General features: G+C 55.0%; 4 protein-coding genes across 4 annotated transcripts; 2 read left to right on the top strand and 2 right to left on the bottom strand.

Moving 5' to 3' along the window:
• Window positions 1-1,286: 1,286 nt before the first annotated feature.
• CTAM01_09085 (bifunctional P-450/NADPH-P450 reductase) lies at window positions 1,287-4,871 on the top strand (the record flags this gene model as incomplete). Its single annotated transcript, XM_060525105.1, has 6 exons — window positions 1,287-1,407; window positions 1,481-1,599; window positions 1,654-1,689; window positions 1,741-2,424; window positions 2,489-4,095; window positions 4,157-4,871. 6 exons carry the CDS (start codon window positions 1,287-1,289, stop codon window positions 4,869-4,871), a joined length of 3,282 nt encoding a protein of 1,093 aa, XP_060380287.1.
• Window positions 4,872-5,357: 486 nt separating this feature from the next.
• On the bottom strand, window positions 5,358-7,697 carry CTAM01_09084 (uncharacterized protein; the record flags this gene model as incomplete). Its single annotated transcript, XM_060525104.1, has 4 exons — window positions 5,358-7,113; window positions 7,279-7,303; window positions 7,365-7,474; window positions 7,540-7,697. 4 exons carry the CDS (start codon window positions 7,695-7,697, stop codon window positions 5,358-5,360), a joined length of 2,049 nt encoding a protein of 682 aa, XP_060380286.1.
• Window positions 7,698-9,993: 2,296 nt separating this feature from the next.
• CTAM01_09083 (uncharacterized protein) lies at window positions 9,994-10,310 on the top strand (the record flags this gene model as incomplete). Its single annotated transcript, XM_060525103.1, has 2 exons — window positions 9,994-10,072; window positions 10,195-10,310. The coding sequence occupies 2 exons, from the start codon at window positions 9,994-9,996 to the stop codon at window positions 10,308-10,310; spliced, it is 195 nt and encodes a 64-aa protein (XP_060380285.1).
• Window positions 10,311-11,237: 927 nt separating this feature from the next.
• CTAM01_09082 (amino acid permease) lies at window positions 11,238-13,146 on the bottom strand (the record flags this gene model as incomplete). Its single annotated transcript, XM_060525102.1, has 4 exons — window positions 11,238-11,354; window positions 11,411-12,172; window positions 12,272-12,727; window positions 12,796-13,146. 4 exons carry the CDS (start codon window positions 13,144-13,146, stop codon window positions 11,238-11,240), a joined length of 1,686 nt encoding a protein of 561 aa, XP_060380284.1.
• Window positions 13,147-13,253: the final 107 nt, after the last annotated feature.

Below are 13,253 nucleotides of genomic sequence, written 5' to 3'. Positions count from 1 at the left end.
GAAAGACGAGAGTCATTAGCGGAGCAATCCACCCCAGCCCGGGCCTGTCCGCCGCCAATTGCTGCATCATGAGAGTCTATCGACCGGAGGGTCGGCGTTGGAAACCCGCCGAACTCTATTCGCCCGCTCCGGTTGCAACTCCCCGGCCTTGGATCACGACTCAAACACTTTTGGTTCCCAGGTCGTGGCATTGTCGATTAAACGACAAGTGTCCTCCACCAACATGCATCGGCTTCGGGGAATTGTTCACAGGTGCGTCGCGGCTTGGAAAGGCGCCCGAGAGCAGTTACAAGCACCCCCGCAAGAGTTGAATGACACCGCAGGCAGGCAGGCAGCACAATGCGAGCGAGAGACATTTTTGCGGCGGCCAAATTTGATGTCTCAGACCTTAGCCACTGGGTGTACTCGTATGCCAGCCATTTCTCACGCACCATCAGCCCTAGTGTAGCTGGGAGACACCAGGCACCTTACACAAAAGCTAAGCCTGTCGCGAAGGTTTTTTGTCTCTGTAAAGTCCATGGTACAATCGCGGCCTATGTGAGTAGGTAGCTATGCGATTTGGGCCGTAGATGCGCGTCCCAACCAACAGTTTCAAATAGGACAGGCATTTCCAACTAACCGCTGCGGGCAAAGATCCTTCGTTTCGTGCCGCTATCCGTACCAACTAATGTACTACAAAACCGGGGGGAGACACACCAAGTAGCGTCGATAAGTGGCCAAACATTGAGGGGCTCCAAGTACGAATACCTTAGTTGGACTCGTCCTAAAGGTTACGAGCACCTCGCGCATCTCTATCCAATACCCCTGGCGCTGTATCCAGACCAACGTACATGTCGACCCGCCCAACCCCATACCATCGTAATCATCCTCTTAAAAGCCAGCTTTTGATCATCTTCTCGTCCACATCTCTCACAATTCCCTACTCACTCCTGTTGCTAGCGTTTCCACATGCCCAGCGTTCTGGGTTGACAAGAAGCCGCCACGATACTACTAGAAACCGAAAGGCCGTCGGCCATTAGCCATTAAGATCATCGCTAGGGATCATTAGAGACGGTGGGAATTCACCGAGTTGTTCCACAGCTCCACACGCATCTCCCTTCTCTACCTCTCCACCCTGCAACAACTCCGGAATATTACTCTATCCTTGACACGGGCTCGAACTAGACTCGACTTGAGTCTTGGACGTCTTTTCGAAGTACAAATTGGACGTTGTCCCCTCGTCCTCGTCCCACCTACCCAGAGTCACCCCCCGTATCCCAAATCGTACGACGTCAACCACTGTCAACATGGCGACCAAAGAGGAGGTGCCTATCCCCGAACCAAGAGGTCTCCCCTTCTTAGGACACATTGCCGAGTTCAATCCTGAGAATCCATTGAACGACCTACATCGTTTGGCTGATACATACGGTAAGCCCATCCACCTTCTTTAAAGGCGTGTCTCCATCACTCCAACTCAAGTTTGCTAAAACCATACTTCCAGGCGAGGTTTACCGGCTACGCATGCCAGGAATGACTGTAGTCTTCGTATCCACAAACGCCCTTGTCAACGAAGTGTGCGACGAGACTCGCTTCCAAAAGTCCTTGAACAATGTCCTTCGCGTAAGAAAGACCAAGAGTCCCCCGGACAGCAAGCAAGGCTAATTGTCCTTACAGGAAGTCAGACACATCGCCAACGATGGTCTCTTCACCGTAAGAATCCCCTCTATACCCACAGCAACATTCTTGCTAACGAACTTCCAGGCCAAACCAGAGGAACCCAACTGGGGCATCGCGCACAGAATCCTTATCCCAGCTTTCGGTCCCGTCACCATCCGCGGCATGTTTGACGAGATGGCCGACGTTGCCTCCCAAATGGCCATGAAATGGGCCCGCCACGGAAGCCAGACCCCGATTCGTGTCACTGACGACTTCACTCGGCTGACCCTCGACACAATTGCCCTCTGCTCAATGGACTTCCGCTTCAACTCGTACTACCGCGAGGAACTCCACCCCTTCATCAACGCCATGGGCGACGCTCTCACAGAATGCGGCAACAGGGACAAGAGACCAGCCTTTGCCAACTACTTCTTCCGGAGCACGGAGCAAAAGTTCTTTGCCGACATTGAGCTGTTACGTAAAACGGCCAGAGAAGTTCTAGAATCACGCAAGGCAAACCCATCGGACAGAAAGGACCTGTTGTCTGCGATGCTGAACGGCGTGGACCCTAAGACGGGCCAGAAGATGACCGATGCTAGCATCATTGATAACCTGATTACGTTTCTTATTGCCGGCCATGAGACAACCTCCGGCATGCTGTCTTTTGCATTCTTCGAGCTTCTGCGCCAACCAGCGGCGTACCGAAAAGCCCAGCAGGAAGTTGACGATGTCATTGGGCAAGCCCCCATCACGATAGACCACCTTTCAAAGCTGCCTTATCTAAATGCCGTAAGTCTCGACAGCTCTATACACGATCCGTTAAGACAATCACACTGACATTCCGATCTGCTAGGTTCTCCGCGAGACTCTCCGTCTTTGCGCCACGATCCCGGCTTTTGCCGTTGAAGCTAAGGAAGACACCCTCATCGGCGGCAAATACCCAGTCAAGAAGGGCGAATCCATTGCCTGCCTGCTCGGCAAATCTCAACTTGACCCAATCGTCTATGGCGACGATGCCGGCGAGTTCAAGCCCGAGAGAATGCTGGACGAAAACTTTGAGCGAACCCAGAAGGAATTTCCGAATTCGTGGAAACCCTTTGGCAACGGTATGCGCGCTTGTATCGGCCGACCATTTGCCTGGCAAGAGGCTCTGCTCGCCACAGCCATGCTGCTGCAAAACTTCAATTTTACCATGGATGACCCGAATTACCAGCTCAAGATCTCCGAGTCCCTAACAATCAAGCCAAAAGATTTCTATATGCGCGCGACTCTGCGGCACGGCATGAGTCCCACAGAGCTGGAGCACAAACTCGCGGGTAGGGGACCGATTAAGACCAAGCTGGCTCATCGGCCCTCGCCATCAGCTCAGGCGAACGGTGAACAGACCAACGGAAACAAGGCCTCCGCACGAAACGGGAGACCCATTAGCATCTACTACGGCTCCAACAGTGGCACCTGTGAGGCCCTCGCCCAGCGCCTTGCGACTGACGCGAGTTCCCACGGATTCGATGCCACGGTCGTCGAGCCTCTTGATACCGCCCGCGAAAATCTCGTCAAAAACCAGCCCGTGGTCATCATCACTGCTTCATACGAAGGCCAGCCACCAGATAACGCAGCCCATTTCGTCGCCTGGCTCGAGAGCCTGAAGGACCAGGAGCTGCAGGATGTCCCCTATGCCGTCTTTGGCTGTGGTCACCATGACTGGGTGCAAACCTTCCACCGCATCCCACATCTAGTTGATACCACCATGGAGGAGCATGGAGGCAGCAGGCTCGTTCCTATGGGTCTTACCGACGCAGCCGAGCGAGACATGTTTTCCGACTTTGAAGTCTGGGAAGACGAAATCTTGTGGCCGGCTCTTGCTGAAAAGTACGAAGTGAACGAGGCGCAGGACGGTAGTGGCTTGCAATCCGGCCTCGCCGTGCAGATCTCCAACCCGCGCACATCTACGCTGCGGTCCGATGTCCAGGAGGCTGTCGTTATGGAGGAGAAGATGCTGACTTCGCCTGGTGAACCCGAGAAGAGACACATGGATATCCAGCTCCCGTCAAATATGACGTACAGGTCGGGAGACTATCTCGCGGTGTTGCCCCTGAACCCACGTAGCAATGTCGAGAGAGTATTTAGGAGGTTCCAGCTAGCGTGGGATGCGTGCCTCACCATCTCTGGCGATAAGAGGACTGCCTTGCCAGTCAACCAGACGATCTCTGCCTTGGATATTCTCAGCGCGTATGTGGAGCTCGCGCAGCCGGCGACGAAGCGGAATATTCTGTCTCTGATGGAAGCGACCCAAGATGATGACACCATCAAGAAGCTGGAGCAGCTCGCCGGCGATGAGTATCAAGAGGAAATCACCCAAAAGCGGGTTACCGTCCTAGATCTCCTGGAGAGATTCCCGTCCATCGCGCTGCCTATCGGCGCGTTTCTCGCCATGCTCCCTCCCATGCGTGTTCGCCAATAGTATGTTCTCTCTGCTTCTCTCTTCCGAAACACATATCAGCTAACTTCTTGATCCCTTCAGCTCAATCTCATCCTCTCCACTTCGCAATCCCTCTCAAGCAACTCTAACCTACTCCGTTCTCGACTCGCCATCCTTATCGGGCCAAGGCCGCCACGTCGGCGTAGCAACAAGCTATCTCGCCGCTCTCAAGAAGGGCGACAAGCTGCATGTCGCCGTCCGGCCCTCACACGCCGCATTCCACCTGCCTCGCGACCCGGAAAATACCCCACTAATTCTCGTCGCCGCTGGGTCCGGCATCGCACCCTTCCGCGGTTTCGTACAAGAGCGCGCGGCGATGCTGGCTGCGGGACGGACGCTTGCGCCTGCTTTGCTGTTCTACGGATGCCGAAGACCGGGCGCAGATGATTTGTACCGCGAGGAATTCGATGCCTGGGAGAAGATGGGTGCTGTTTCTGTTCGGAGGGCGTATTCTCGCGCTACTTCTCAAGGGGAAGGGGGAGGACAGGGGGGAGGTTGTCGGTATGTGCAGGACAGAATGTACCGCGACAAGAAGGATGTATCGGAGCTGTGGGCTCGCGGGGCCAAGTTGTTTGTGTGCGGGACGAGGAGTGTGGGGAAGGCGGTTGAGGAGGCTTGCGTGAGGGTCATTCTGGAGTCTGCGAAGGAGGGCAAGGGTGAGGGACTTGCTGAGTTGAGGGATTTGGATTATGAAGGGGCGAAGAAGTGGTTTGAGGGGATTCGGAATGAGAGGTATGCTACGGATGTATTTGACTAAAGGGGTTCCTTGATGGGTAGGGACTTGATTTGATGGGCTGGAAGGGGTTTGTGTTGAGTTTAGGATACCACTCCCCTCTGAGTGTTTGAAATCACATTTACGTTTAAACGTTAGAACAAGCAGGCATGTCTCATTACTGCACGAGCCAATAAATGGGGGTTTTTATCATTGCCCGTTATCTCGTGATGGTTCCTTGTGAGGATACAAGTCTTTGGGTACATACTCATTACTGGTAGTTATCAGGCATGAACGGATCCAATCTAGCCTGAGGATTTACATGACAATGGCCACCCAAGATTCAGCAATCTGAAGACATGTCTGTCTAACAAATCTTTCCAATGCCAGTCTGAAGTTCAGAAACTAACCTTCCAACAGGTCAAGGCTCAGATGAAGAGTCAACCAAAATGTCCACCTTCTCCATCATCCATACAGCAAGAAGGGGTACGAGACCAGCCTCTTCCCCCTTTTTAAAGAAACAATCTTTCTTCAATCAAACAGAAATCTCCTCACGTTATCCTCCCCCAGATCCCACGTCCCCGTCAAAGGGTTCTTATCCATCGCCTTGGCAATCAACGCCCCCTGCTCGTCAACACACGCAGACCGATGCTGCAGCCGCCACCACTGCTCCTCGGGCGTGCCCTCCCTCGAGTTCGAAATCTCCAACATCTTGTTCCTCATCATCAGCGCGTAGAAAAACCGGCTGTCCCACAGCCCGTCGCGCCGCGGGTTCTCCCGCAGCAGCCGGATCGCCTCGTTGCGCAGCTCCGGCACCCGGCACCGCGTCCCCGCGAGGAACAGAGGCCAGGTGGGACCCATGTCCATGGTGAAGATCTCGCCGGGTAAGGAGGAGCGCTTTTGGTAGTCGAGCAGACCGGCGGAGAGCTGGATGACTTCGCGGAAGCGCGGGGTGAGGCGGGCCACGCGCTCGTAGCTGCAGCCGAGGGGGGACTCGAGGCAGTTGGAGAGGGTGAGGTACTGGGCGCGGAGGTGCGCTGCTTGGCTGTAGGATCTCTCGTCCGAGGTCTTGGTCTTGCGGGCGGCGGTCCAGAGGGGTGCGAAGCCGGTTGCCCATCGTGCTAGGGCGTCTCTGAAGTCTTGCCAGCGCGAGGCGGTGTCCTCGGCTCCCGTAGCCGCAGATGAGGATGAGTATGAGGATGATTTGCTGACAGCTCCGGTTCTTAAGCGCTCGCTCTCTTCTAGTTGTCTCCGGATGCGCTCGTTGCACTCGGAGAGGAAGTCTTCGCTTAACCCTAGCTGGGTCACGCGGCAGACGATGTCTGAGGAGTGCGTCACGTAGTGCTGCGTCACATCCCACCATCGACGAGCTTCCTGGAGGCTACTAAAGATGGCGGGCATCTTGTGAATCGCGCTCTTCCTCCCCGGTCCTCCTTGGCAGCACCACGACTCAGACGAGTACGAGTCCTTCTTCTCTTCCGCGACAAGATCGCCCTCTACTTTCTCGGGGCGCCTCTCCCGCCTTCGAAGCACACCGCAAGACCAAGACTGCTGGATGAGCCGCTGAAACACATGCAGCGCCTCCGTCTCGACGGCCTCGGCGCCAATAATGCTCTTATCCCGGCTCTTATCCTCCTCGCACCGGCGCAGCAGCTCATCCATCATCGTCTGCCCGCTATTGATAAGCGCAAACGCCGCCTTACGATCACCGTGGAGCACCTCGAAGCAGACAAAGAGCAGGCAGCAGACGATGGCGGCCCGGAGGCTGCTGCTGCTGTTGGTCTCGTCGCGGGGCGCGGCGACGGCCTTGTGGACCTCGCGGATGGCGCGGCCGTAGTACGAGAGGGCGAGGCCGTAGTGGGGCCCGTTTGCGCCGAGCTGGGCGGGCGTGGTCGGCTTCAGGCTGTGGTGGAGGGCTTTACCGATGCCGCCGACGGCCATGGCGGCGTACCGGACCGAGGCGTGCTGGTGGCTCATCTGCGGGATGGTCTCGGCCCATAGCTGCTCGTCGAAGAAGCCGCCGCCGAGGCGGTAGCGGCGGGAGAGCCAGTAGTCAAAGTATTGGCGTTCAAAGACGTTGACGAAGAGGTTCTCTGTGGGTTCGAGTGGTAGGCTGATGTCGATTAGTTGAGATTGCGATCTGGGGCGGGTGTTTGCGACGAGCGGCTTCTTCTTGGAGACGCGAGCGACGGAGGAGGAGGAGGATGATGATGATTTTGTTGAGGATGATGATGCTGTCTTGTTGGTGTTATCTGCGTCGTCTGAGCTAGGGGGCGAGGCCGAAGAGCTATTGGGAGAGTCGTATCCTTCACAGAACCCTCGCCATTTCACGCATCGCTGGCATGAGGGCTTCACTTCATCGCACTTTACGTGTCGGCGCCTAGGACCACAAGGCGTGAGAAGCTATTCCTGCATTCTCTCTATCTCTCTCACTCCGAGGAGGAATACTCACTTGCCTGTGATGATGTTTTGATTAGCTACTATTAGAATATAGAAGAGAAGTCTTTCAAAACATGGACTATGGTGAGACCGGCTTACAAGTAATGCATCCCGTCCGGACCTTGTTGGCACTCGCCCGAGTCGCCCGTGGCCTTTTCTGTAAAGCAAACGTGAGAATCTGCGGCCTGTCATTGTTGCCTCCATTCCTGCTACAAATCAGAAAATCAAAAAATGTCAGCGGCCGATGTCCTGTCCTTTCTCGTTTGCCACCAACCAGATCTGTGTGTTCGCCGCCCTGCATGTCGGGATGGGGGTGGGATCATACTTGGGGGCCGTTGGGTGTCCCGCTGGTTCGGTCCATGCCACACCAGGTGTCCGGGGCATCAGGAAGTTGATTTGGGTTCCGCCGTAGGTGCACGCAGACGAAGTCATTGTGGTTCGTTTTGTTCCTACTTTTCGAGAATAGAGAAGAAGAGATTTGCGAATCTTGGAAATTTGCTTTTGGTAGGGCGAAACTCCCGTCTTTAAGAGTGAATTCCATACTATTAACAACAACTTTCCAAGGGAAAAGAAGAAGTTTGGGGGCCGGAAATGGCCCCCAACACATATTACAACAAGGTTGAATATTGTCCCTCTTCCATGTACCACAAGGACTTGCCCACCACCACCACCCCCCATTCCTTCGCGTCTTTCGATTTGATCAGCCTTCTCGGAGTCAGATTCCCAAACAAGAGAAGCGCCCGTTAAGGCGGCACGATCAGAGACCTTGGATTGGGTGCAGCCGGCGCTACTTCTGACGCCAGGGGATAGCAAAGGGACCACCAAGGGTGGGAAAGGGGGGTCACCACAGCCGAGTTACTGGCACACGGGACACACCCGGGATCCCGTCCAGAAGCCAACTGCCAGCCTTACCCGCCCTGCCTAATTCAAACATACCCACTTAGTCCGAGGTCCTACTGACGTGCCTGTCCAACGTCGTCCGAGAAGTGCGAGGACTGGACCGGGGGGAAAGAGACATTGTATGCAACCTGCATATCAAGTGTGTGTCTGCCTAGGGGACGTGTGTCTCTGGGGATCAGTCGCAGACTCTCTGACTGGTTCGCCTGTCAGCATGGAGGTGTGTCTGTTACGCCACACCCTCCCTGCGTTGGAGCCAAAGATTTGATGGCGAGTCTACCGCGATCTTGGGTGGCCGATGACGACGGTGAGGCCTCTGGAGAGGTCTATTTCGATGTGCCACGATGATTCACGCTCAGCCCTAAAGAGCGGACTCTATGATGTCCGCTGCAGGCGGTGCAGCGTCTCTAATGCAGGAGTCCAGGAGAAGATACCGTCGTTGCGAACCAATCTCGAGATCGCATCATAACTCTCATCATGTGGGGTGTCTGCTATGCCTTCATTCTTCGTACCATGCTAGGCAGCGTTGTCATCGACACTACCAATAGACGTTTCAGAAAGACATAGATGAGTCGAGGTGACGGAGGGTCATGATACCCTTCTGCCTTGCTAGTCATGAGCATGTACTTTACGACCGAAGAAGATTGGTTGGAAAGAGAGTCTCGTTATTGATTCCAAAGAAATAACCCGATGTCACTGCACACGTCTCAGCCACTCGTGATCTTCACCAGCGGGACTTTCTCGCAAAAACAAGAGCGCTCTAGGGACCCTGCCTGGCCTGCCACGCATTCGCGATCTTGGCGACGCCGTTCGCAGAGTTCTTGTGCGACACCAGACCTACTGTACCCTGACCATCCGGGACCTTGGCGACTGATCTACAGGCGACTATCGATTGAAGACGGATACCTATCTCAACGGCTGCCAGTCGCTCGATGAGGATATTCTTCCAACCTCGCCTGGCAGATCATACCCACCCAGCATCCCAATCAATGGAGATCCAAAGGCGCCTGACAGGTAGACACACATATATGAATGCAGCCCAGGTAATAGGATCGGGTAACACATCCAACACTTCCAATGCAGAGCTTCCTTGGCCTTGATCACAAAGTTCCTTAGAATCTCAAGAATCAGGGCCAACATGGCGAGCCAGGGTCTCTTCGAAACCGCGAAACCCCTTGCAATCCCACCATGCGTGGTAAGGCTAGTCAAAAAGTCACTCCCACCACAGCACAACCGGAACGATAATAAGCTCTAGCAGGGGAGAGGGGGGTTTAATGTACGGGCCAAAAAAGCAAATCAGCAACAGCGCAAAAGTGCGTTGTACCGGAACGGCCGAGACTGGTGCAGGAGGAGACCAAACCTCTTTGAGCCAGCCGATCTGCCGTCCTACGGGCCTGCTTACGCCAAGCCCTTCCGGCCCACGAGACTCTCGAAACTCAACCGAAGAGTCGACAAGACTTTTGCAGCTTTTGCAGCTTTCTCGTAGAATAGCCATAGAGCGAACTGATTCATTCATCTTGATAACATCATTCCCTGGCCTTGTTTTGGATTCTCGTGTGTACGATACAGTGGGTGAGCAAGCGTGTCGTGGCTCTCTTATGCATGCTTTTGGTGTCGGTCGCTCGAATGCGCTTATTGCTACAATCACACTAGCACGATATTGACGACGACTTTGAACTTCACGTGTATGTAAGCTTGGTCCGGAACAACGGGCACCGTTGCCGCCCCGCTTGGAAACCATGAGCCCCGAAGTCTTAGTCCATTGCCCTTTCGCTACTATCAAGCCAAACCCCTATGTAGCTGGAACCCCATGTCGTAAACACATCGTGGAATGCAGATGCATGGGCGGATTGCGGCGCAGCACAGCGGCGACTCCGTTATCGGTACGTGGACACGAAAAAACGCGGGGGATAAGGGCTGTGTGTGTACTACGAGGTCATTTATGTAGGCGTACGGGATATGCGTGTCCGTAAGGTGTGTGTGGATGTGCGGTGTATGGTGTGACGTCTGACTACACACTTTACCGACGTACGGCTGACAAGCCTCACTTCCCGGCTGACCAACATCGCGTATGGTGGATACACCTACGTGCAGGAGGGACCCGACGAGGGCCAACTACGCAAGTCGTTTGAGCGAGACTGCACTTAGTCAAGCAAAGTCAAAATTGGCAACGATCTTGGTCATGACCGCCGGAAACCTGGGGTTCGAAACCCGCCAGGGCAGCGATAACGGGGAGGAGGGTGGGATCGACTGCTCGAGACCACCTCATGTACTGTGTAGTCTGGTGGTCAGCTTATCGATAATCTGGACATCTTTGCCTTGACGTCGGTCAAAGTTCAGGCTAGCTCATTTCAATGACTTGGGCTCTCCTCTCGCCCTTCTTGGATGGGCTGACAGGGGTTGAGCAACTTTGGAATGACGTTCTTGTACCGGGCCCGACCTTCCGAGATGGAAAACGATGTGGAATCACCCGATGGAGGGCGTTGGGTTCAGTCAGATAAACAACTGCCCTGCAGACACCAGCGTGCGACGGTCGTGGCTAGTGTTGATAGAGGAGGCCTCGTATGAGACGTAAGAAGAGCCCCTCCTTGTGATGCCTGACTGGAAGGTCTACAAGGAAACAGACGCATACTTACTTGCACACCCGCTTCGGACTACTTGCTCCCCATAGCATCAAGAGAGATCTTCCATCATCATCTCCTAGCAGAAGATAGCTTAGGTCCGATGATAACCTCATTTCGTGGCAGGATAGCTAACTTGCCCACGGAGAAAAGCTCGTGGAAGACTTATCCCTTGTGATTTGGGTCACTGGACCATAGGTAGCTTGATTGCGATTCAAACTGCCTCCTGCATGGCTTTGATGACAGAATGTCAGGTCTCCCATGGCCAAAATGGTAACGTATCTACTAGCTTGTCTGGCTTGATCAATTTTACACACACGGGGAGATTGATGTTTTGAGTCTTCGGAAACGTTTCCGTAGTTCCATTATTAAGACTAATGCTACACAACCTCTATCTTCAGGCGCGCGAATGGCGGCAATGTGGAGGCACACCCGACTCCAATGTCTGTGTCGATCATGAGAACCAATCCTTGACCTTCCCGCCAAATGTCGTCGGCTTGGCCTTCTCTGGGGCCCACTCTGACTCGTGAAGACGGCCAGACCAGAGATCGATCTCGTGAGCGCGGACGAACTAAGCATAGTCAGTGGACTGCGCTTCAACTCGTGTGAACGGAGAGGAAAACATACCTTGGTCTTATGAACAATCTTCCACACGATGATGGGCACGATGAAGATGGGGATGCCGATATACGATGAGATAAAGTCCGAGGTCGACCAGTTACCAGCAAGGAAGACGGAGAAGCCAGCTACGAAGACGATAATGGTCGATCCAATGAAGCCGAACCAGGCAGCGAACGGCTGGAAAGGTGCCTTCCAGGGCAAAGTATCACGGCTGACACCTTGCACCTTCATCGCCTTGTGGAAGCGGATGTAGCAGAAGCAAAGCGTGGCCCACGCGATCAACCCAGCAACGGTACTCAAACTCAGCAACCAGTTGAACGCATCAGCGGCACCGCCCGACCCAAGACTAAGATACGCCAACGGGCCAAACAACCACGCGGTGATGACAGCAACGTACGGCACGCCGTGCTTGGTCGTGCGGCCGAAGAACTGCGGCAGCTGGCGGTCCGTCGTCATGGCGACGATCATGCGGGAGCCGACCCAGCAGTACGAGTTGCCCGCGCTCCAGGCGCTGACGAGGATGCAGGCATTGACGATGGAGGGGAGGATGTTGATGCCGGCCTGGCGGATGGCGATGACCCAGGGGGAGGAGTTTGCGTTGCCCGAGTCGGAGACGAGGCCTTCTTCGCGGGGGTCGACGATGAGGGAGATGAGGAGGGCGCCGAGGACGTAGAAGAAGCCGATGCGCCATGTTACGCGGCGGGCGGCGTTGGGGATGGCTTTGTGGGGGTTGATTGATTCTGCGGCGCTGATGACGACTGTCTCGACCTGTTTTTGGTGTCAGTTTTTGTTCGCGAATCTTCTAGCTTCTCTGACTCTCTTCTCTTGAGGGGGAAAAGAGAGAGACTGCGGCAGGGGATAACATACACCAATGAAGGAGAAGGACGCGTTCACAAAGGCAGCGAGGAAGCCCAGGAAGTGACCAGTCGAACCGGTGATGCCGTTGTAATCAACCCAGGCACCCGGGTTATTCCAGTACCGGAAGCCAATGGCCTCGTGGTTGGGACCTCCGCCGGCGGTAATGATGATGGAGGTGAAGACTAGGCCGATGAAGCAGAGGACCTTGATGGAGCCGCCCACGACCTCGGTCTCGCCGTACCAGCGCACGCTGAGCAGATTACAGAAGAGGATAAGGGCGAGGGATATCGTGATGACGACCGCGGGCGTTATGTCTGTCCAGTACGATACCAGAATCGCAGCCGCCGAGGCTTCTGCGCCGATGGAGATTGTGTAGCAGTAGCCGTAGGAGATTGCGAGGGAGAAGCCGACGGCCGGGTCGATGAAGCGGGTTGCCCAGTGAGGGAATGAACCGGCGGTGGGAATCTGTAATCAAGAGTCAATTTGCCGTTACGCGTCATAACTGTGAGAGAGCGTCTGCTTTTGTCACGTACCAGCGTCGCAAGTTCTCCAATACTCTGCATCACACACCACAAAACGGCACCGACGATGATGTAGGCGAGCAGAAGACCAGCCGGGCCGGCCTTGGCGTAGGCCGAGCCCGTTCCGATGAAGAGACCAGTTCCGATACCACTGCAGAAACCAATCATGGTGACCTGGTAGTCGCGAAGACGGCGCTGGGTGCGACCATGGCCGCCGACGTTGAGCTGGGGCTCCAGGATGGCAGCCTTGTCGTCATGGTGGTCGTGGTGGTCCTCGGCACCAGACTTCTCAATGTCGCGGACCACATCGTCGTCGGCGGCGGGCCCGATGGACCGGGGCCGGGAGGAATCGTACGCCGTCATGGCTGCATATCCTGTTTCTCAAGGACAGTGACTGAAGCCGGCGATTGTTCCGTTGGGGCTAAATGCCTATGTTTGTTCGAAACTTGAAGGAATGAACAGTCGAAAGG

Source organism: Colletotrichum tamarilloi (genome assembly GCF_030869305.1).
Source record: "Colletotrichum tamarilloi strain Tom-12 chromosome Unknown Scaffold_34.1, whole genome shotgun sequence".
Taxonomy (NCBI): domain Eukaryota; kingdom Fungi; phylum Ascomycota; class Sordariomycetes; order Glomerellales; family Glomerellaceae; genus Colletotrichum; species Colletotrichum tamarilloi.
The sequence above is the reverse complement of the archived record's forward strand: the minus strand, read 5'-3'. Positions and strand labels throughout refer to the sequence as shown.